The sequence below is a fragment of the Tursiops truncatus genome, chromosome 2 (genome assembly GCF_011762595.2).
Source record: "Tursiops truncatus isolate mTurTru1 chromosome 2, mTurTru1.mat.Y, whole genome shotgun sequence".
Lineage (NCBI taxonomy): Eukaryota > Metazoa > Chordata > Mammalia > Artiodactyla > Delphinidae > Tursiops > Tursiops truncatus.
Window position 1 is genome coordinate 55241168 of NC_047035.1, and position 23704 is coordinate 55264871.

Sequence of the window (23704 nt, forward strand, 5' to 3'; positions counted from 1 at the left end):
CTTTTGTTTATCTTCTCAAAGAACCAGCTTTTAGTTTTATTGATCTTTGCTATAGTTTCCTTCATTTCTTTTTCATTTATTTCTGATCTGATCTTTATGATTTCTTTCCTTCTGCTAACTTTGGGGTTTTTTTTTTGTTGTTGTTTTTCTTCTTTCTCTAATTGCTTTAGGTGTAAGGTTAGGTGGTTTATTTGAGATTTTTCTTGTTTCTTGAGTTAGGATTGTATTGCTATAAACTTCCCTCTCAGAACTGCTTTTGCTGCATCCCATAGATTTTTGGGTCATGATGTGTTTTTTTTGTCATTTGTTTCTAAGTGTTTTTTGGTTTCCTCTATGATTTCTTCAGTGATCTCTTGGTTATTTAGTAGCGTATTGTTTGCCTCCATGTGTATGAATTTTTTACAATTTTTTTTTCCTGTAATTCATATCTTGTCTCATGGCATTGTGGTCAGAAAAGATACTTGATATGATTTCAATTTTCTTAAATTTACCGAGCCTTGATTTGTGACCCAAGATATGATCTATCCTGGAGAATATTCCATGTGCACTTGAGAAGATAGTGTATTTTGTTGTTTTTGGATGGAATATCCTATAAACATCAATTAAGTCCATCTTCTTTAATGTATCATTTAAAGCTTGTGTTTCCTTTTTTATTTTCATTTTGGATGATCTGTCCATTGGTGTAAGTGGGGTGTTAAAGTCCCCTACTATTTTCATGTTACTGTCAATTTCTCCTTTTATGGCTGTTAGCATTTGCCTTATGGATTGAAGCACTCCTATGTTTGGTGCATAAATATTTACAATTGTTATATCTTCTTGGATTGATTCCTTGTTCATTATCTAGTGTCCTTCTTTGTCTCTTGTAATAGTCTTTATTTTAAAGTCTATCTTGTCTGGTATGAGAATTACTACTCCAGCTTTCTTTTGATTTCCATTTGCATGGAATATCTTTTTCCATCCCCTTACTTTCAGTCTGTATGTATCCCTACATCTGAAATGGGTTTCTTGTAGACAGCATATATATGGGTCTTGTTTTTGTATCCATTCAGCCAGTCAATGTCTTTTGGTTGGAGCTTTTAATCCATTTACTTTTAAGGTGATTATTGATATGTATTTTCCTATTTACCATTTTCTTAATTGTTTGGGTTTGTTATTGTAGGTCTTTTCCTTCTCTTGTGTTTCCTGCCTAGAGAAGTTCCTTTAGCATTTATTGTAAAGCTGCTTTGGTGGTGCTGAATTCTCTTAGCTTTTGCTTGTCTGTAAAGGTTTTAATTTCTCCATCAAATCTGAATGAGATCCTTGTTGGGTAGAGTAATCTTGGTTGTAGGTTTTTCCCTTTCATGACTTTAAATATGACCTACCACTGCCTTCTGGCTTGCAGAGTTTCTGCCGATAGGTCAGCTGTTAACCTTGTGGGGAGTCCCTTGTATGTTTTTTGTTGCCTTTCCCTTGCTGCTTTTAATATTTTTTCTTTGAATTTAATTTTTGATAGTTTGATTAATATGTATCTTGGTGTGTTTCTCCTTGGATTTATCTTGTATGGGACTCTCTGCACTTCCTGTACTTGATTGACTATTTCCTTTCCCATATTAGGGAAGTTTTTGACTATAATCTTTTCAAATATTTTCTCAAGACCCTTTGTTTTTCTCTTCTTCTTCTGGGATCCCTATAATTCAAATGTTGGTGTATTTAATGTTGTCCCAGTGGTCTCTGAGACCATCCCCAATTCTTTTCATTCTTTTGTCATTATTGTGTTCTGTGGCAGTTATTTCCACTATTCTATCTTCGAGGTCACTTATCCATTCTTCTTCCTCAGTTATTCTGATATTGATTCCTTGTAGAGTATTTTTAATTTCATTTATTTTGTTGTTCACCAGTGTTTGTTTACTCTTTAGTTCTTCTAGGTCCTTGTTAAACATTTCTTCTATTTTTCCCATTCTATTTCCAAGATTTTGGATCATGTTTACTATCATTTCTGTGAATTCTTTTTCAGGTACACTGCCTATTTCCTCTTCATTTGCTTGGTCTGGTGGGTCTTTATCTTGCACCTTCATCTGTTGTGTATTTCTCTTCTCATTTTGTTTAACTTTCTGTGCTTGGTGTCTCCTTTTCACATGCTGCTCGTTCCTAGTTCCTTTTACTTCTGGTGTCTGCCCCCAGTTGTTGAGGTTTGTTTGGAGGCTGGTGTAGGCTTCCTGGTTCAGGAGACTGTTGCCTGTGTTTTGGTGTATGGGGCTGGATCTTGTCCCTCTGGTGGGCAGGGCCACGTCTGTTGGTGTGTTTTGGGGTGTCTGTGAACTTAGTATGAGTTTAGGCAGCCTGTCTGTGAATGGGTGGAGTTGTGCTCCTATCTTGCTAGTTGTTTTGCATGGGTTGTCCTGCTCTGGAGCTTGCTGACCATTGGGTGGAGCTGGGTCTTAGTGTTGAGACAGAGATCTTTGGGAGAGCTTTCACTGATTAATATTACAAGGGGCTGGTACATCTCTGGTCGTCCAGTGTCCTGGACTTGGCTCTCACATCTTGGAGGCTCAGCCCAACTCCCGGTTGGAACACCAAGACCCTGCCAGCCACTTGGCATGGAAGAAAAGGAAAAAAAAAAAAATCGAAGAGACAGAACCCCAAGACAAATGGTAAAAGCAAAAAAGCAAAACTCAACAGATGAAATCACACAAAGAAACACACATACAGTCACAAAAAGTGAGAGAAAAAAAGGGAAGAGAGCAACCAAACCAATTTGCAAACCCTCAAATGAAAACAAACACTAAAAAGTAAACTAAGATAAACATAAAACCCAAGCCAAATCAAATGCAGAAAGGAAACCCCAAGTCCACATTGCCCCTAAAGTCCACCGTCTGAATTTCAGGAACACTCATTTTCTATTCAGGCATTCCACAGATGCAGTGTTTACCAAGCCAATTGCAGGGATTTAATCTGCTGCTTCTGAGGCTCCACTGAGAGATTTCCCTTTCTCTTCTTTGTTCGCACAGCTTCTGGGATTCAGCTTTGGTTTCTACCCCACCTCTGCATTTAGGGTGCCCTCAGGCATCTTTTCACTGCCCAGACAGGAGGGGATTAAAGCAACTGCTGATTAGGGCTCTCTGGCTCTCTCAGGCCAGGGAGAGGGAAGGATATGGTAGTCATAATTGGGATGTGGGGAATGTCTGCGGCCGCAGAGGCCAGCGTGAAGTTGCAACAGCCTGAGGCATGCGTGTGTTCTCTTGGGGAAGTTGGCCCTGGATCACAGGACTCTGGCAGTGGCCTGCTGTACAGGATCCCAGGAGGGTGTGGGTAGTGACCTGCGCTTGCACACAGGATGCTTGGTGGCAACGGTGGCAGTGGTAGTGGTCCATGCCCGCCTCTGGGATCTGAGGTGATAGTCGTGGCTTGTGCCCGTCTCTGTAGCTTGCTTAGGCGGTGCTCTGCCATCTGTGGGTACACGGAGCAGGAAGCCCCTCTGCTCGCACACCCCGACACAATGGTCTCTTGCCTTTTCAGCAGGTCCAGACTTTTTCCTGGACTCCCTCCTGGCTAGCTGTGATGCACTAGCCCCCTTCAGGCTGTGTTCACGCAGCCAAACCCAGTCCTCTCCCTGGGGTCTGACCTCCGAAGCCAGAGCCTCAGCTCCTAGCCCCCACCTGCCCCAGTGGGTGAGCAGACAAGTGTCTTAGGCTGGTGATTGCTTGTTGGCACTGATCCTCTGTGCGGGGATCTCTCCACTTTGCCCTCTGCCCCCCTGTTGTTGCGCTGTCCTCTGTGGCTCCGAAGCTTCCCCCCATGCCACCCCCCGTCTCTGCCAGTGAAGGGGCTTCCTAGTGTGTGGAAACTTTTCTTCCTTCACAGCTCCCTTCCAGAGGCACAGGTCCCATCCTTATTGCTTTGTCTTTTTTTTCTTTTCTCTTTGGCCCTACCCAGGTTCATGGGGATTTTCTTGCCTTTTTCGAAGTCTGAGGTCTTCTGCCAGCGTTCAGTAGGTGTTCTGTAGGAGTTGTTCCACATGTAGATGTATTATTGATGTATTTGTGGGGAGGAAGGTGATCTCCACTTCTTACTCCTCTGCCATCTTGAAGGTCGACTGGTTAATACTTTTTAGATTAGATTCTCTCTGTTCCAATAACTGGTATGGTTTCTGTCTCCTGACTGTTTCCTGACCAATACAAAATTGGTACCAGGAGTAGGATCAGGAAATAGAACCTCAAAGGTGAGATTTGATGATTAGCCTGGTTGTACTTGAGCCTAAATGCAGTGCTGAGTTCTGTGCAAATTTGTAATGGGATGTTAGTAATCCATGGTGTGCAGTGGTATCAGGATTAAATACATTTTCTTCTGCTGTTGATAGTGTTGAATGACTAATACTCAAGTGCATTGGTAGCTCCTGACCAATATGACAGTAATGATGACTACAAGTTTTTGGCAAGCGATGGCTTCCTTTGAATGCACAGGTATACTCCCAGAAGAAATTCAAGCTCAGATCTTTAAACTCTCAGCCGAAGTCATTATCTGAGAACCAGAGATCTTCTTAAGAGAATCTTTTATTTCTTATAGCTCACTGAAAGTCAGGCATAAAATTTAATTGTGCCAATTGCAGAAATACAACATAAGTTGCGATATTGCCATGTCTCTTATATGAAAGGGAATTGATTAGGAAGGAGTGAAACCTGGAAGCTTGGAGTGAGAACATCTGAGTGGATTTATACTGAATATGAAGTATTAGTTAGTGGATATTTCCATGAAAACCAATAAAAATCAGGACGAAAAAAATCATACTTTAAATAATTAATAGTGAAAGTACAGTATACTTCAATGTTCTTTAGGAGAGAGATCTCTCGTGTCAGTCCAAATGTCAAATGTTCTCTGCCCAATGAGTCACTGTAAATGAGAATGTTTGAGTATGTCAACACTGAAAAATGGTGTCAGTGGGCTGTACCAGTAGGAACCATTACTGAAAGCTCTGTTGTCATTCATGGAGTCTGATGTGCTGTAGTAGCCAATCTGCTTGTCATCAGCAGCTGTCAGAATGCCTCCTGGCTTCATTGCTCACAACTACATGTGCAAAACTCCTAGTCTCGCTCCTGCTTTTAATCACTGTCCTTCTCTTTTATACCATCTTATCATTCATTCTGAGTTGGAAGGGCGACAGTCTGAACCAGCTGCTTCATGTCTTGATGTAGACTAATACCCTAGTGATGGAATTTTCTTTTGAAATAAATACACGATGGGGAGTTGAAATGTTGAGTTTATGGTAATATCAACCCATGAGAGAAGAATTATAGTGCAGTAATCGATCAGTAGTCTTTGGAATCAGAATAGCTTTGAATCTTGATTCAGGCACCCACTAGCTAGGTAACTTTGGGCAAGTTACCTAAACTAAAACTCAGTTCCTCCATCCATAAAATAGCAGCAATAATAATAAATTCATAGAATTTTGTGAGAGTTAAATGAAATAATGGAACACTCAGTATATTAGTTTCTTACTGATACTCTAACAAAGTACCACAAACTTAGTGCCTTACACAATACAACTTTATTCTTTTACAGTCCTGAAGATCAGAGGTCTGAAATGGGTATTACTAGGCTAAAATTAAGGTGTCAGCAGGGCTGTGTTGATTCTGGAGGTTCTAGCAGAGAATCCATTTCCCTGCATTTTCTAGTTTCTAGAGGCCACCTACATTCTTTGGCTGATAGCTCCTTCTTCCACTTTGGAAGTCAGCAGCGTAGTATCTTCAGATCTCTTTCTTGTCTGCCTCACTTTTTCACTTTAAAAGGAGGCTTGTAATTATATTTGGCCCACCCAAATAATCTAAGATACTCTCCATCTCAAGGTCAGATGATTAAAAACTTTAATTCCGTCTGCAGCCTTAATTCTCTTTTGCCAGGTAAGCTAACATATTCACAGGTCTGGATATTAGGATGTAGAATATCATTGGGAGGCCATTCTTCTTCTTACCTCACTCAATAAATATTATTAAACAACTAATGCATATGAAGTACTTAGCACAGTGCCTGGCACATGGTAGGTCATTAGTAAAGATATTATTCTTCAGGACCATCCAAAATTCTTCAAACACTTTAGATTAAAAAAAAAACACAACCACAAGCAATCTGGTAGGACTTAAGCAAATGGTGACTAGTGTATAGATAAACCCATTCTTTGTTGGAAGAGGAAAGGGTTAGTCACCTACTGACTCTCACTGTGGTCCATCTTGTCCTCTCTCTCTCTCCAAGCTTTATCAAAATCATGTCACACGAGAGAGCCCCATATCTTTGAAACTTCTGTTTTCAATCATAAAGTATGTTGACATTCTTTAAAGTTCTACCAGGTGTTCTGATGTCACTAATATCTATCTGGTTGAATATAAAAGTTAAACATTTATTTCATGACCATTCAGAAAAATTGTCAGTATTATTAATCATGCAACTTAATATTGTTGAGTATATTTGCTTAAACTGAGAAATTGCTCTCTGACAAAAGTGTCATTGATCTAGAAATTATTTTTTCCCTAGTATCTATTCTTTTTACTGTTATATGTTAGAAACTTACATTTTGGTTCATTATTTTTAATGATACATAAAAACACAGATTATTAGAGGCTTCAGTGTGTTAGTGTATTTTTGGATAATGTTCTATAATGAGATTAAACCTTTACAAAATTGTGAAAGAAGTAGTTTATTTTCAGTATCATCCATCTGCTTTTACCTTGTGTCACCTATTTCCCCCCTTTTAAAGATATCTAAGGCCTACATGTTTTCTTCTTTCTTTCTACTACCAAGGTCTGTTCTGAAAAAAAAGAAAAACCACCAAAAATCTCATTTATAAGTATATTGTAAAATTAAATCAATGTTTTTCTTCTCTGAAGGATATTTGCCTATTAGATTGAATTTTTTCTTATGAAATGGCTTTGCCTCTTTTTAAAGAAACTTTCAGAAGCAGAGTTAGGGAAGGCATTTGTGTTTACTAGCACATGAATATGTAGAATTAAACCACCATACAGGTATATATACATTTTCTGACTTAACCTGAATCCAATCCCATTTTTAGAAATTTCTATTTTAGCTTTGATGCAACATCAGTATTCAGTTTGTATCAATATACTTGATTTCAGTTAATGCCCACTTGAAATCTCTGCTACAGGTTGAGCCTGTTTTGGTTTGATATCTCTTAATTGACTTGGCAGTCACTTTAAAGCTACCATTGGAAAGAATTGTTTTACATAGCCCTTTTAAAACAATAGAACACAAAACAGAAAGGCAGTGGTATAGCTGCTTGTTTGCATGATTGAAGCAGAAAACATATTTAGAGTTGAGATGATGCTTTCCAGTTTTTCTAAATACATCGTCAAAATTTTTTCTTGTGCTCTGTGGGCTTCATGCTTAGTTGAAGGTATCTAGCCATGCACTGAATGTGCTGTATCATAATGTCATGTCGAAATACAGGGGAGGAGGGATCCCATTTCCTCAGCCTACTTTTTATTGCTGTCGGTGGTTTCCAGTGTGACTCTTTATGCCAAGTAGTTAGAAACAATGTTATCATCAGAGAACAGTGCGTGGGTTTTAATGCCTTGTAATGCTAGAGCTGACGAGTCATACTTTTAGAATGAATCTCCAGATTCATGTGCTATGTTCCATTTGTGTACACAGTAGCCTCTGTTTTGTCCACAGAGAGCTTTGAGCTTTCAAGAGCTGAGCATGTCCAACACAAGGAGTTATGTTCTTCAGCTGAGTTAGAACTTTAGTTCTTTATAAATTCAACCCTTTAAACAAAGGATTATTTCAAATGTCTTCATTTTATCAGGATATATTTTTTCTCAGCTGTTCTAATGCTACTTTTGTTATGTGTTTATTATGTTGTATACTTTCAGGGACAGCCACTGTGGGGATTTTTTTTAACCTACTTGACACCGTTGGGCTATTTGAAGCAAGCAAGTTCTGGAAGTTAGTTGGGAGTTGCTTTTGCTATAGGCAAAATAGTCAAAGAGCACTCGAGTCCTGAGTGTCAGATATAGTTTGGAGAAAAGAGCCACACCTCAGATCTTACCACCCTTTTGCAAAGACTCTGGTCTGAGCTGGGCCTCTATCACTTTCTCTTCAAGTGAAGGTTTTGTAGGGCACGGAGACAAGCAGATGGGTTTATTCTGGACAGGGCAGCAGATATTTCACAAGGAGAATTTAGTTCACACTCTTTTTCTAGAAACTTCTGGTGGGTATATTTATGGAAATGATCTGCAGTAATCCAAGATCTAAAGTCAGAATGGATAGAAAGGATACTCATATCCTTTTAAAGTTCTTTCTCAGCAAGTTCATGATTTGTCCCTGGAGGATACTTCTAAGCATATTTTTCTTGGCATGTTTAAAAACTCTGGTCTTCTTTTTCTAATAAAGAATTTTTAATAGCCTTTCAAATAGCTGAATTTGCATTTTTAATAGTTTCTGCTTGAGCATTTCTACCTCTGTATAATTAGAATATTTCAAAGTAGAACTTATATGTACTTTTTTGTATTTCTGTGAAAATGATGCTCTATTTTAACTATATAATGTTAAATAAACATTTTAAAAAGTAGTGATAGACTAAATAGAAATTTTTATTCGAACTGCTATACATGGAACAATTAATTATTTAAACAGGCTCATATGTCATTTTTCTAAGGAGTGAGTGAAGTTAGGAGCCCAGTAAGTTATCCACGCAGGTATGAAAATTTTCACTAATAGGATTTGACTAACTCTTACATGCTCTAGATCTGGAGAGGTGATATTTTAGATTTAAAGGTGATCTGGAGACATAACTTAATGTTTTATTATATTTCATTTTGTCATATTTTTTATATATGTTGGGTTTAATTCCCTTAAGTTCTGTTTGTAGTTAATTGTCTCAGGAGAAGAGTGAAAGAGAGCAAATGTTAAGTCTGGATAGGAATTGTAAATCTTTAGATTAAAAAAAGGAATACTAAGACCTTATATTGACCAGTAATTGCTGGCTACAAGAATGTTATAGTCTTTTGTGTTAGAAAAAAGTTTTTCACTAAACAAAAAAAAGTATTTTTAATTTTTAAAATTAAATAATTTAATTTCTATTCCATTTCTATTCTGATGTAGTAACTTTTGGGGCTGGACCAAGGAGCAGAACCCATTTCTGGTGAAGAAATTACTGTGTAATGAGTTGAGCCCTGCTTGGTCAAGGGTGGGACTACTGGGTGTGTGTCCTACATTTTCCACACAACTCAGATCTTTTGTAAAAGAGATTAACATGTGGCCCAGTAACAACTATATCATGGCTGCAAAGGAATTACTACTCTCCTCTCCATTGCTAAATTGTATCCAGTTGTATCCTCTCCATTGCTAAATTGTATCCATCCCAAAGGAGAACTTCTGGATCGCTGTAGTAGGACTAGGGAAGGGAATAAGGGAGATGACTTCCGTCACTAAAACCCCTCCCTCTGACCCACATAATGTAGCCTGTTTATTAAGAGCTTGATTGTTAAGATAACCAATACTGAACTCGATTTTCCTGTGTGAGTGGACTAAAAAGAATTGGCATTAACTTCTTTCACACTCCTTTATTTCTTTAGCTAAACTTGGGTATGATCTAAAACAAATTACCATTTATCAGAAATATTTAGAGAAAGCAGTGTTTTGGTAACTATACATTCTTATTATTCAGGGTTTATAATTTAAACATTTAAACCACATACCACATAAGGATTTCAAAGTTTATGATATAATAACATCCTCAGATCCCTAAATTTATATGATATATGTATCATTCTTCACAGGAAAATACAAAATTTAGGTAATTTCAGTAGAGTTTAATAGGGGAACTAATTATAAAGTCTGGTCAGAGTATAAGGGAAATCATGAAGGATAGGGAAATCATGAAACAGTAACATTACTATCCCTAAGGTGAATGGGGCAGGGGAAAATTTAGTGAAGAGAGAGACAGTGAGGAAGAGAGGAGAGAGAGAGAGGGAGAGAGAGCAAGAGAGACAGAGACAGAGAGACAGAGGGAAAGAAAGAGAGGGTGGGAGAGAGCTATATGAAGAGAGCTATAAGCAAAGGATCTTATAGGATCCATGACCTTTGGCAGAGAGACTCAGTCAGCTCCAAGCAACTCTTCAGTGAAGGAGCTAGGGGAATCTCACTCTTCTATCTCCTTCAGATCTCCTGCCAAGTGTACTCCATTTGCTGAATGCAACCAAATTTTAAAAAGCAAGGTTACCCATTGTTGCAGTCCATTTGGGCCAGGCTCCTGGGATACAATGTAGGGTACAAGAGTGAAGAGAAGATCTAGAATGGCAAACAAAAGACATCAGAATTATATGTAATTTAAAATTTGAAGATTCAGAAGACATAAATATTTCTGAATGTTTGTGAAAAATCAGCATGACCATTGATTATCTCTGTATAATATTCTGTGTACTAACTCTGATATATTCTGGAAATTTTTTTATTGAATTGATCATGTATTTTGTCTATATAACTATATAAATATATATCTTGATTGGCATCTTGTTATAAAAGTAAAGGATTGCAAAAACCTCCAGAGAAAAGACCACTATCCTTCTACCCCAATCACTAGTCATTTATATTTACAGTTGCTATGTGTTTCCTCTAGTAAAATAATAATGACAAAAATAATATCTTAAAAGATCAAACCTGACCTATATACAGTATGTCTTTTTACCATAAACACTTAGTAGAAAGATGAGTGGGGCAAAAATAGTTGAAGAACTTCTGATTAAATAAGGGTTACCAGAATAAGGCATTGCAGTCTGCACCTACAATGGAACACTTTTTAATCAGAGATATTTTGAGAACATTGTGACCAAAATATCTCACAATGCTTCATATCCTTGATATGTTTTGCCACAATCCATACTGAACTTACCCTGTATAATCTATTCTTTTACTCCTTCAAGGCAAAATATTGTACTAAACAAAGTTAAACAGGTAAGGAAGACTTTACTCAAGGCTATTGGAATAGAGGTGAGAGACCAAAAATGCTGTCTGAACTCAACCCCACTGAAACAACGGGCTGGATAATTTTTAAGAGATTGGTTGGGTGAATTTTAGGCCATCTAGGATTCTTAAATCTTCATGACAAGGGATAGCTTTACAACTTGGAGCAAGGCACCCACTGCTCACCAAAGCTAGGCTACTACCCTCCCATGGAAGCTAAAAGAGGCACTATCTTCTTTGAGGAATGCATTAAAAAAGGATGGCTCCCAGGTACTCGAGAAAGACAGCCCTGAATTGTAAAACTGGCAAGAGTCTTTAAAAGATTTACATTTCAAAGAGGCAGGGGAAACATTTTCAAAGTTTTCTAAAGAAACTACTCTAAGAAAATGGAGGTCAGAGACTTAGAGTCAGGAGGAAACTTGTCTAAAATTTAGTCAAGCTGAGGGGAGCATTAAGGCCATCTTGGTCATACACTTTTGACTTCTCTCCTCTTTTAATATTTCTTTGATCCCATCCAGTTCAATCCCTTTACTTTGTGCATCTCTCTACCCCCCAATGAAAACTTCCATACATTGTCAATATTTTGATAGCCTGCTACATCCATCTCTTTGCTTTAACTGATGATATAACTTTCCTTGTAACCTTCTTTAATGGAGGCCCCTTGTTTCCTCAAACCACAAGCACCTTGGGATGGGGAGGAGGAGCCCATGACTGCTTTGATCGTTCCCTTAACTGTTATACAAAATGTATTTACTTATTGATGATCTTACTAACAGACTGTGGCAAAATCTATTGCTTCTTGTTCCTGTGCTTGATCGACTTCCTTAATACTTCTGAAAATCACTGAAATCATTGGCTTCAGACTTGGAGTTATTATCCTCATTCCTTGTACTTGGGTCACTCAGTGTTAAATTTCAATGTCTAACCTCAAAATTCCTTGGATTCCTCAAATTTAGAGACTTGCATCTTATTTCTACCCCAATCATATCCTTGGCTTTATTGTAAGCCAACATTACTTTTCCTTTTTTAATCTTAAATTATAGCTTCCCACCCTCTCACCACTTGTTCCTATCTTTTCCATTTTCTCATTCCTTTGCTCCCACTACGCTTGTTCATTGAGTTTCAGTCCCTAGTCTCCTTTATTTTTTCCTTACACCTCAGTTTATACCTGTCTTAACTTCCTATCATATCTGGCCTTAGGTTGTAGTTAACCCCTTTGATCCTTTTCACTCTTTGCTCCACTACCCTAGCAAACCCAAAAAACTTGCATCAATCAAACTCCTACTCTTCTATAAATTTGTGCATAGGTTGCTGAACACAGTTGAAAAAAATTTAAAATATCTTGGCTATTATGAATAATGCTGAAATGAACATGGGAATGTAGATATCTCTTCAAGGCAGTGATTTCATTTCCTTTGGATATATCCAGAAGTGAGATTACTGGATCATACAGTAATTCTATTTTTAATTTCTTGAGGAACCTCAATATTATTTTCATAATGGCTGTATCAGTTTACAATCCCACCAACAGTGTGAAAGAGTTCCCTTTTCTCCATATCCTCTCCAGCATTTGCTACCTCGTCTTTTTGAGAATAGACATCCTAACAGGTATAAGGTAATGTCTCCCTGTGCTTTTTATTTGCATTTCGCTGATGATAAGTGGTTTTTAAAAAAATTGAAGTGTAGTTGATTTACAATGTTGTATTAGTTACAGGTATATGGCAAAGTGATTCAGTTATACACACATATATATATATATATATATATATATACACACATATGTATATTTATATTCTTTTTCAGCTTCTTTTCCCTTATGGGTTATTACAAAATATTGAGTATATTTCCCTGTGTTGTACAGTAGGTCCTTGTTGGTTGTCTATTTTATATATAGTAGTGTGTATATGTTAATCCCACCCTTATCCCTCTCCCTTTCCCCTTTGGTAACCATAAGTTTGTTTTCTATGTCTGTGGGTCTATTTCTGTTTTGTAAGTTCACTTGTATAATTTTTTTTAGATTCCACATGTAAGTGATATCATATGGTATTTGTCTTTCTCTGTATGACTTACTTCACTTAGTATGATAATCTCTAGTCCATCCATGTTGCTGCAAATGGCATTATTTCATTTTTTATGGATGAGTAATATCCCATTGTGTGTGTGTGTGTATATATATATATATATATATATATATACACACACACACACACACACACACACACACACACACACACACACACATATACACACTACATCTTCTTTATCCATCCATCTGTTGATGGACATTTAGGTTGCCTCCATGTTTTGGCTATTGTAAACACTGAAGTGCATGTATCTTTTTGAATTATGGTTTTCTCTGGATATATGCCTAGGTGTGGGATTGTAGGATCCTATGGTAGCTCTATTTTTAGTTTTTTAAGGAACCTCTATACTGTTCTCCATAGTGGCTACATCAATTTACATTCCCACCAACAGTGTAGGAGGGTTCCTTTTTCTCCACACCTTCTCCAGCATTTATTATTTGTAGACTTTTTGATGATGGCCATTCTGACTGGGGTGTGAGGTGATACCTCATTGTAGTTTTGATTTGCATTTCTCTATAATTAGTGACACTGGGCATCTTCTCATATGCCTTTTGGCCATCTCTATGTCTTCTTTGGAGAAATGTCTATTTAGAGCTTCTGCCCATTTTTTGATTGGGTTGTTTGTTTTCTTGATATTGAGCTGCACGAGCTGTTTGTATATTTTGGAGATTAATCCCTTGTTGGTCTTATCATTTGCAAATATTTTCTCCCATTCTGTAAGTTGTCTCTTCACTTTGTTTATGGTTTCCTTTGCTGTGCAAAAGCTTTTAAGTTTAATTAGGCCCCATTTGTTTATTTTTGTTTTCATTTCCATTTCTCTAGGAGACGGATCCAAAAAGATACTGCTTACCTGTTGACCACTTGTATGTCCTGTCTGGAAAAATGTTATTAAAGTCCTTTGCTCTTGTTTAATTGGGTTTTTGTTTGTTTGCTTTTTGGTTTTCTGCTACTAAGTTGTATGAGTTCTTTACATAATTTTAATATTAATCCCTGATTCAATAAACTGTTTGCATACATTTTTCCCATTCCATAGGTCACCTTTTCATTTTATTGATGGCTTCTTTTGTCGTGTAGAAGCTTTTTAATTTGAGGTAGCTCCACCTGTTTATTTTTGCATTTTTTCTTTTGCTTTTGGTATCAAATCCAAAAAAATCATTGCCAAACCAATGTCAAGGATCTTGATCTCCATGTTTTCTTCTAGGAGTTTCATGGTCTCAGGTCTTATGTTCATCTTTAATCTATCTTAAGTTAATTTTTGTGAGTGTAATTTTGGAATATAGGGGTCCAATTTTTTTTTTTTTTGCATGTGAATATTTAGTTTTTCCAGCACCACTTATTAAAGAGACTACCCTTTCCCCACTGTGTATTCCTGGTGCCTTGTCAAAAATTAACTGGTCATATATCTTTAGGCTTATTTCTGGGCTCTATTCTGCTCCATTGATCTATTTATCTTTTTTTATGTCAATCCCACAGTGTTTGATTACTATGGCTTTTTAGTACAGATTGAAATCATGAAGTTTGACACCTCTACCTCTGTTCTTTCTTAAGAGTGCTTTGGCTATTTTGGGTCTTTTGTGGTTCCAAATGAATTTTAGCATTGTTTTTTATATTTCCATGAAAAATGCCTTTGGAATTTTTATAAGGATTGCATTGAAGCTATAGATGGCCTTGCATGGTATAAACATTTTAGCAATATTAATTTTTCTAGTCTGTGAACATGGAATGTCTTTCCATTTATTTGTGTCTTCTTAAGTTTCTTTCATCAACTCCTTATAGTTTTCAGTGTACAGATCTCTCACCTCCTCAGTTAAATTTATTTCTAAGTATATTATTGTTGATGCAATTATAAAAAGGGATTATCTTCTTAATTTCACTTTCTAATAGTTATTGTATAAGAATGCAACTGAGTTTTGCATGTTGATTTTTCTTCATTCTGAAACTTTCCTGAATTTTTAAATTAGTTTTAACAAGGTTTTCTTGGTGGCATCTTTAGGGTTTTATATATAAAATATGTCATCTGCAAACAGAGACAGTTTTATTTCCTCTTTTCCAATTTGAATGCTGTTTATTTCTTTTTCTTGTTTAATTGCTTTGGCTAGTACTTCCAGTACTATGTTGAATAGAAGTGGTGAGAGTGAGCATCCTTGTCTTTTTCCTGATATTAGAACAACAACTTTGGCTTTTTACTGTTGAGTATATTATTAGCTTCATATATGGCCTTTATAATGTTGAGGTATTTTTCATCTATACCTAATTTGTTGAGTGCTTTTATCATGGAAATATGTTTTTTTAAAGTTTTTTGTTGTTGTTTTTAAATGCTTTTCTGCATCTTTATCCTTCATTTTGTTAGTGTGCTGTATCACATTTCTTGATTTGCCTGTGTTGAACCATCCTTGCATTCCAGAGATGAATGCCATTTGATCATGGTGTGTTATCCTTTACACATGCTGTTGAATTCAGTTTGCTAATATTTTGTTAAGAATTTTTGCTTATATGTTCATCAGGGATATTGGCCTGTAATTTTCATTTCCTATAGGGGTCTTGACAAGCTATGGTGATAGGGTTATACTGGCCTCATAAAAATAAACTTGGAATTGTTCTCCTGTCTTAAATTTTTTGGAAGACTTTGAGAGAATTGATATTAATTCCCCTTTAAATGTTTGATAGAATTCACCAGTGAAGCCATCTAGTTCTGTGCTTTTCTCTGTTTGGAGGTTTTTAATTACTGATTCAATCTCCTTATCTGTTCAGATTTTCTATTTCTTCATGATTCAGTCCTGGTAGGTTTTATTTTTCTACTAATCTAGTCATTTCTTCTAAGTTATCCAATTTGTTGGTGTAAAATTATTTATAGTAGTCTCTTATGATCCTTAGTATTTCTATGTATAAGTTGTAATCTCTCCTCTTTTATTTCAGATTTTATTTGAATCTTCTCTTTTTTCTCAGCCTAACTAGAAGTTTGTCACTTTTGTTTATCTTTAAAAAAATCATCTTAGTGTCGTTAATTTTTTCTATTGTCTTTCTAGTTTTTATTTCTGTTCTGATCTTTCTTATTTTCTTTCTTCTGCTATCTTCATATTTATTATTCTTTTACTAGTTGTTGAGGTGTAAAGTTAGGTTGTTTGAGATCTTCCTTTTTTGATTTAGGTGTTTATTGCTATATATTTCCCCCTTGGAACTTCTTTTGTTGCATCCCATAATTTTGGTATGTTGTATTTCCATTTTTATTTGTCTTAAGAATATTCTTAATCTCCCTTTTGATTTCTTCTTTGACCAATCGGTTGTTCAGTAGTATGATATTTAATTTCCATATATTTGTGAATTTTGCTGTTATCTTCTTGTACTTGATTTCTAATTTCATACCATTGTGGTTAGAAAGATGCTAGATATCATTTCAATTTTCATAAATTTTTAAAGACTAGTTTTGTTAGATAACATATGATCTCTCTTGGAGAATGTTCCAAGTATGCTTGAGGAGAATGTTTATTTTGCTGCTGTTGGAAGGAATGTTTATATATGTCTGTTAGGTCCATCTGTTCAAAAGTGTAATTCAACTCCAATGTTTTCTTATTAATTTCCTATCTGGATTATATACCCATTAATGAAAGTGATATAATCAAGTTCCCTACTATTATTGTATTGCTGTCTACTCATCCCTTCAAGTCTCTTAATATTTGCTTTTTATATTTAGGTGCTTTGATATTAGGTTCATAAGTATTTACAATGGTTATGTCCAAAATAACAATACCATAGAGTCTCTAAATCAGTGCACCATCAGGCTGTTATCTATTTCTTCAAGAACATCTCTTAAATGATTTACTTTGTTTGCTTTGCCTTTCTTCTTGCCACAGCAGATTTCTTATAGTTCCTAGAACATGGCATTTCTTCCTACTGGTACTCCTTTGGATACTTTCTCAATTAGATGCTATCTACTATAAACCTTTTCTGGTCCTATTATTCTAGGTAAATTATATTCCCTCTTAACTAATTAAAATTATTTTCACAAATTTTTTACTTATTTACTTAGTTTCTCCCACTAGACTGTGAGAGTCATAAAGACAGGATACAATGTCTTTTTGTATTCTGTTGTTTCCCTAACATGTAGGAATTGTCCCTGGAATAGATAGGTGTTCAGTAAATATTTCTTGAGGGAATAAATATTTCCAAAAATTAAATTTCTTGGAAGCAGAATTGTTGACACATGGTATGCATGTTTCAGGAACTTTTGATATTTACTTTCAAATTCTCCAGAATAACAATTGTATCAATTTAAACTCCTGTCAGTAATGTAGGAGACCATCCATTTAATAATACTCTCATTTGTTTTAAGGGAGGGGAGATTACCTTTAAAATAATCTTTGCTAATTTTACATTGATATTATTTTAATTTTAGAAGTAAAGTGGATCTCTTTTATATATTTATTGGTCAGTTATTTTTCCTCTATACGTTTTCTATCCATGTTCTTAAAATTTTTTCTATTGTGTTATTTTTATATTGATTTTCTAAAATCTTTTAGTGTATTAAGTATAGCTCTTTGTGATATTTTACACTTATTTTTTCTTTTTCTGCAATTTAATTTTTAAACTTTATAATTCACAGAAATTTTAGTGTTTTATCACTTCTATTTCCCACCCTTCCACTGAAATTGCTCTTACTCAAGTTACCAATGACCTTGTAGTTGTCATAGCCAATGGACCTTTTTCAGATTTCATCTTATTTGATCTAGTCAGTTTAGAACAAAGCAATATAGGTCACAGTTTAGATATTTAGTCTTCATTGATTTGAAATATCTCTGCTATCTAAATCATAGTTTTCAAAGTCATTATAATTATAAATGAAATTAAGTACCAGTCAGCAAATTTGATTTTGGTAAAATTAAATGCAAGTTATCAGAGAGAGGCCTTTCAGCAAATCCCTCTGGTTTTATGATTGTAGAAATAGGTCAAACATTGTATAAAACTAAATGCCAAACCTGAGTCAGAAATAAAGAAACTAGTCCTAGAGATTGAGAGAGTCAGAACTACAGCATGTCAGGTGGGAGTAAAAAACATGGGGCTCTGAAATGTTGTATTGTTTTTCTCAGGCTGCCATAAGAAAGTACCAAAAACTAGGTTAAAACAACAGAAATGTATTCTAGTTCTAGAGGCTTAAAGCCCCCAGATCAAGGCATTAGCAGGGTTATACTCCCTCCAAAGCCTCTAAAGGAGGATCCTTCATTACCTCTTTCAGCTTCTGGTAATCCTAGGTGTTCCTTGCTTTGTGGCAGCATAACTGTAATCTCAGACTCCATCTTCATATGGCCATCTTCTCTATGTGTCTTTTTGTGTCCAAAGTTTCCTCTTTTTAGGATACCATCTTACCCTGATTACATCTACAAAGACCCTGTTTCCAAATAAGGTTACATTCAGAGGTACTGCAGGTTAGGACTTCAACATATCTTTTGGGGATACACAATTGATCCCACAACAGATGTGAACCAAGTAAAGGGGAGAGAGCTGAATCATGTGAGATTTCCTAAACAAGGGTTAAAACACCTAACCCAAAATTGATCAGACAGATTGAATAATGTAATTGTTGGTTAGATTAGTGGGACAAAAGGAGCATTTCTGGATCTTAAAAAATATGATGAGAAATTGCTTTATGAAGTCCCTCATAATTCTATTTGGGATCTCAAGTAAATTTTTAATTGATTGATTATTTAGGAATACTAATTTGCCTCTATGAATAAGATAGTAGCAATAGGCTATTTACTTTGATAGTTTGGTGTGTAATTAAGAAAGATCAAGTTCTTATTTCTTGGAGGGGAAAACAAAAATAGCAAGAATTGGAAAATGAGTTTATGTCTATGGAAAAGTTGGCAAAATCTTATTTAAGTTAATGCAGCAAAATTAATCCAGTACATGAAATGTTATATTAACCCAATTAAGGCAATGTTGGTTTGACATTTATTTCTTCTTATGAGTTGGCCCAAAATAGACTTTGAAGATACCACATAATAGACTTTGAAGATACCACATAACGTCATAAACTTGATTGCAAAATATACATGCAATGTTTGACAGATACAATTGAGAGGAACACCAGACCACAAAGTGGTTGATAAACAACCTAGGTTTCAAACTACAGCAGGTCTGATGAAAACTTATGCCAATACTTTTGTAAAATGACTATTGTTTTACTTTACTTTATTAAATCTTAGAAAGATAAAACATAGTGGAGCAGAATAGACAAAAATGAAAGCAGAGCAAGTGGAGATGTAGGACAAGCAGTATGGTTTCTAATCACATTCCTCCAATTACACCCAACAAATATTCACCTATCCCTGAATAGAGATAGAGGATGCTTTAGGGACTGGGTCAAAGAATGTGTAAAGTGCTTATTTATTTGGCTAAGATTACCTAACTACAATTATGACTAATGCATGTCAGACAAAGGGAATTATTCAATGATGCTTTTATATTTCATGGGGACAATAAGCATAAAGAAATTTAAAAATATTCCTAGGTTAATGAAGTCATAATAATTGTTTAGGTATGTTTATTATATTGTCTCATGTGACTACATTTTTTAAAGGCTATTTTTCTCTTTAACTGTCCTTAGACTAAAGGAATATGTTTTTGCACATCTTTTGACCAATCTCCATCTTTCTAGTAAAATTTTTGTGTGATGTATGTTAAAGTTTTTTTTTTATATTTTAAATCTATTATAATTCCATTTGCAGTCTGCTTAACTGGGATTCCTCTTTTTCAAAGCTTCAATTAAAAGTTGTCATCTTCACTGGGGAATTCATTCCCATGTGGTTATTCAGCAGAGTATATAGTGACTGCATCAAAAATTGCATTTTATTTCACTTGACATATCTTTACACTCAATATTCTTTTATTTGACAAACTTGGGTGGAACAATTTTCTGAAATAGTTGAAAATTAAAATATCTCAAGTTGTTTGAGAAGGCAAACATGCCATATATATACACACATTGATAGTAGGCTCTTGTGGTTACTGAATACTAAGGACATAAGAAAGGAACTTACATGGGTACAGACCTCAGAACTCAAGTTTTTCAAACAATATTAACTTTCCATCAAATTATATAAACATATATTGATAGAACAATGCCACACATACGTTACCAGTTGTTTTCTCCAACAATTGAAAATAGGCTGCAGAATTCTGAATTCAGCATTATAACGGTCTTTGACAGTAGGATGAAATAGACAGAATTGAAAGTTCAAAAGCATCAACTCCAACTACAAGAAAGCAGCATTACTGGAGTTTACTTCATATTCCTCTGCTAGACAAACACTTTTTTCAACTTGCTGTTTCAAACTGTAGATCTCTCACTTGTGGCCAGCATCCATGAGTGTTTACCGGGTTAAAAAGTTCTGGGTATACCATTGATGGAACCTTGTAGGGACAATTGGCAGTGATATCATAGACCTGTAGGGAAACTTCTAGAAGTTATACCAGAGACTAAACAGGAAAGATGCTTACTAAGTGAGGTGGGATCCAACAAGAGTGTAGTACAGAATGCCATAATTTATGAATTACTTTTTTCTGAGGTAGTTCAACAGAACAACACTTAATGAGGAAGGCAAAGGCTTAACTATTTGGTAAATTTGTCATTCTTGATGATTAATTACTTGAAGATTGATAAGTTTGAATTCTACCAGTATTAGAAATGGAAGAAAGTGATGAATCTGATCACCCTATCTCAGCAGGGAGGCAAGAAATTTGAAAGAGAAGATGACCCAGCCAACCAATGGTAGATAAATCCCAGCAGACTGAAGTGACAGAGAAAAAGAAACACTTGCCTATACCACAATCATCTGGCCCCAAAGGTACCCTTAGTATTGGTAATATTCCTGGGAGCAAATTCAACTATGAATGTCATAGAGTATCTTCTCAACTTCAGCAAACTTGGACAAAGAGAAAGCATGTACATGATATGACTGATAAATCTCTGCAGACAGAAACTACTGCAGAAGAGAAAGAAGAAGAAATCAAGTCAGTTTGTGAAACAGTGGTACCTGAAGAAAAGCCAGCTATTGGAGAAGCAGCCCCTGAATTTCCAGAGAGTGTTCAGGAAGTAGAAATTCCACCAAGCAGACAGACACTCAGTTCAACTCAAAACAGACAGATCCCAGCAGACCAGTTGTACTGGAGACTGGACAATGATGAACATTCCTTAAAAAGAAAAAGTAGGGCTTCCCTGGTGACGCAGTGGTTGGGAATCCGCCTGCCAATGCAGGGGACACGGGTTCAAGCTCTGGTCCGGGAAGATCCCACATGCCGTGGAGCAGCTAAGCCCACGAGCCACAACTACTGAGCCCACGTGCCACAACTACTGAGGCCCGCGCACCTAGAGCCCATGCTCAGCAACGGGAGAAGCCACCACAATGAGAGGCCCACACACCGCAATGAAGAGTAGCCCCCACTCGCTGCAACTAGAGAAATCCCGCTCACAGCAACAAGAAAAACCACCCAACTCAGCCAAAAATAAATAAATAGATAAGTTAAAAAAAATCAAGCTTCACAGCACATAATAAAAAAGAAAAAAACAAAAGAAAAAGTAGACAAGGAAGAGCAGACAAACTTTAGTGAATCAGAAATAGTGGTTATTGGCTGGCCAAGTAATCCGTTTTCAAAGTCAAAGGAAGGTGCACAGAAACACAATCCTCAGGGAAGATTTTTGTTACTGAACATCCTGAATTTCAACCCACAACAAGTAACAACGAAGAAATTAGGCAGCAAAGTATTAACAGAGTTTTATCTATTCCACCAACGAAAAATGATGCTCCAGTACTTTTAGAAGATGGGAAAGATGTTCCAGCTGAAGTACAGTCTCCCGCTGCAGAAGAGAGCTCTGCTGAAGTGCAACTTCCACTAGCTGAGGAGATTACTGCAGAAGAGGTTTCTGCTGAAGTTCAGCCTCCAGCAGCTGAAGAGGCTCCTGTTGAAGTACAGCCTTCCCCAACAGAAGAGCCTCCTGGAGATGAGGCTCCTGCTAAAGTAGAGCCCACCTCAGCTGAAGAGACTCTTTTAAAAGAGCCTCCTGCTGAAGTTCAGCCTTCAGCAGCTGAAGACGCTCCTACACAAGAGGTCCCAGAACTTCAAATTTCACCAGCTGTGGAGTCCCCTGCAGAAGAGGCCCCAGCTGAAACTGAGTCTCCTCCAGCTGAGGTGGCCCCTGCTGAGCTTCAGTCTCTACCAGCTGAGGAGGCCCCTGCAGAGAAGTCCTCTGCCAACATTCGGTCTCCACCCACTGAGGAGACTTCTGCAGAAGAGGTCCCAGAAGAAGTTCAGTCTCTGCCAGCTGAGGACACCCCTGCAGAAGAGGTTTCCACCAAAGTTCAGTCTCCACCAGCTGAGAGGACCCTTGCAGAAGAGGCTGCAGCTGAACTTCAACCTCTACCAGCAGAGGAGGCTTCTGCAGAGGAGGCCCCCGCTGAATTTCAGCTTCCATCAACTGAAGAAACTACTTCGGAAATGTTCTCTGTTGACAAACAGTCTTCACTAGCTGAAGAGTCCTTTATTACACAAATCTCTGTAAAAGAAACCTCTGCTGAAGTTCTGCTTCCACCATCTGAGCAAACACCTGCAGATGAAGCTCTGGTAGAGAATGTGTCTAGGGTTTATCAGTCTCCCCAGGCAGCGGACGTCCTGGTGGTAAAATTAGGATCAGGGGTTTTGGAAGATAAGCCAAAATCTGAAGAGCCTTTAGAATGGGATACAGTTCCTGAAGATTCATCTGACACCAAGAATGAAGAGATTTCGATTAAAATAAAGGGTGTCCATATAGCACTGGAATAGGGGCCTCCTCCTCAGCTGTAGTCAGGTCATAACTAAGCTAGCAATCAAGACAGGTGGCTCTGGGAAGTACATACTTTAGAAAAGGGTAGGTGCTTGCAGGTAGCTTTGTGAAGAGGGAAGTGAAAGGAAATCCCAGCATGTGGACTGCAGTTTGGAAAATGAGCAATAACAACTAGTGATTTAAAATTACTGTGCTATTTTTATTCAAATCTAAAGTGTATAAAATATCTGTGTTTTTTTTTTTTTTTTTTTTTTTGGTACGCAGGCCTCTCACTGTTGTGGCCTCTCCCGTTGTGGAGCACAGGCTCCGGACGTGCAGGCTCAGCGGCCGTGGCTCACGGGCCCAGCCGCTCCGCGTCATGTGGGATCTTCCCGGACCGGGACACAAACCCGTGTCCCCTGCATCGGCAGGCGGACTCTCAACCACTGCGCCACCAGGGAAGCCCTAAAATGTCTATTTTGAAATGAAGTAAGTTTATAATTGAAATAATTAAAACATACTTTCTACACTAAACCTTGTTGACAAGGGTAAAATATTCTCTTCAGCCATTTTGTTTTTCTCTCTATGTGTAGCTTGTAGTGGAAAAGACTTATTCTTTTCTACAGTTGTCTCATCTACTTTAAATTCCTTGAGTTTCAGTCACACATCTAAAGTCATGGAGTGTTTTCTTTCTCTTTATTATAATTCATCATATCTCTTATTCTCTTTCCATTTGATTCCTTCTGCGGAAAGCATTTTTTTCCTGTTTTCACTCCAATCTTCTTTTTTTTTTTGTGGTTCGTGGGCCTCTCACTGTTGTGGCCTCTCCCGTTGCGGAGCACAGGCTCCGGATGCGCAGGCTCAGTGGCCATGGCTCACG

General features: G+C 36.9%; 1 protein-coding gene across 1 annotated transcript; it reads left to right on the forward strand.

Moving 5' to 3' along the window:
• Positions 1–20712: 20712 nt before the first annotated feature.
• FSCB (fibrous sheath CABYR binding protein) lies at positions 20713–22844 on the forward strand. Its single transcript, XM_019924302.2, is given in 4 exon segments — positions 20713–21135; positions 21137–21232; positions 21586–21700; positions 21703–22844. Coding segments are annotated over 4 exon segments (1776 nt in total).
• Positions 22845–23704: the final 860 nt, after the last annotated feature.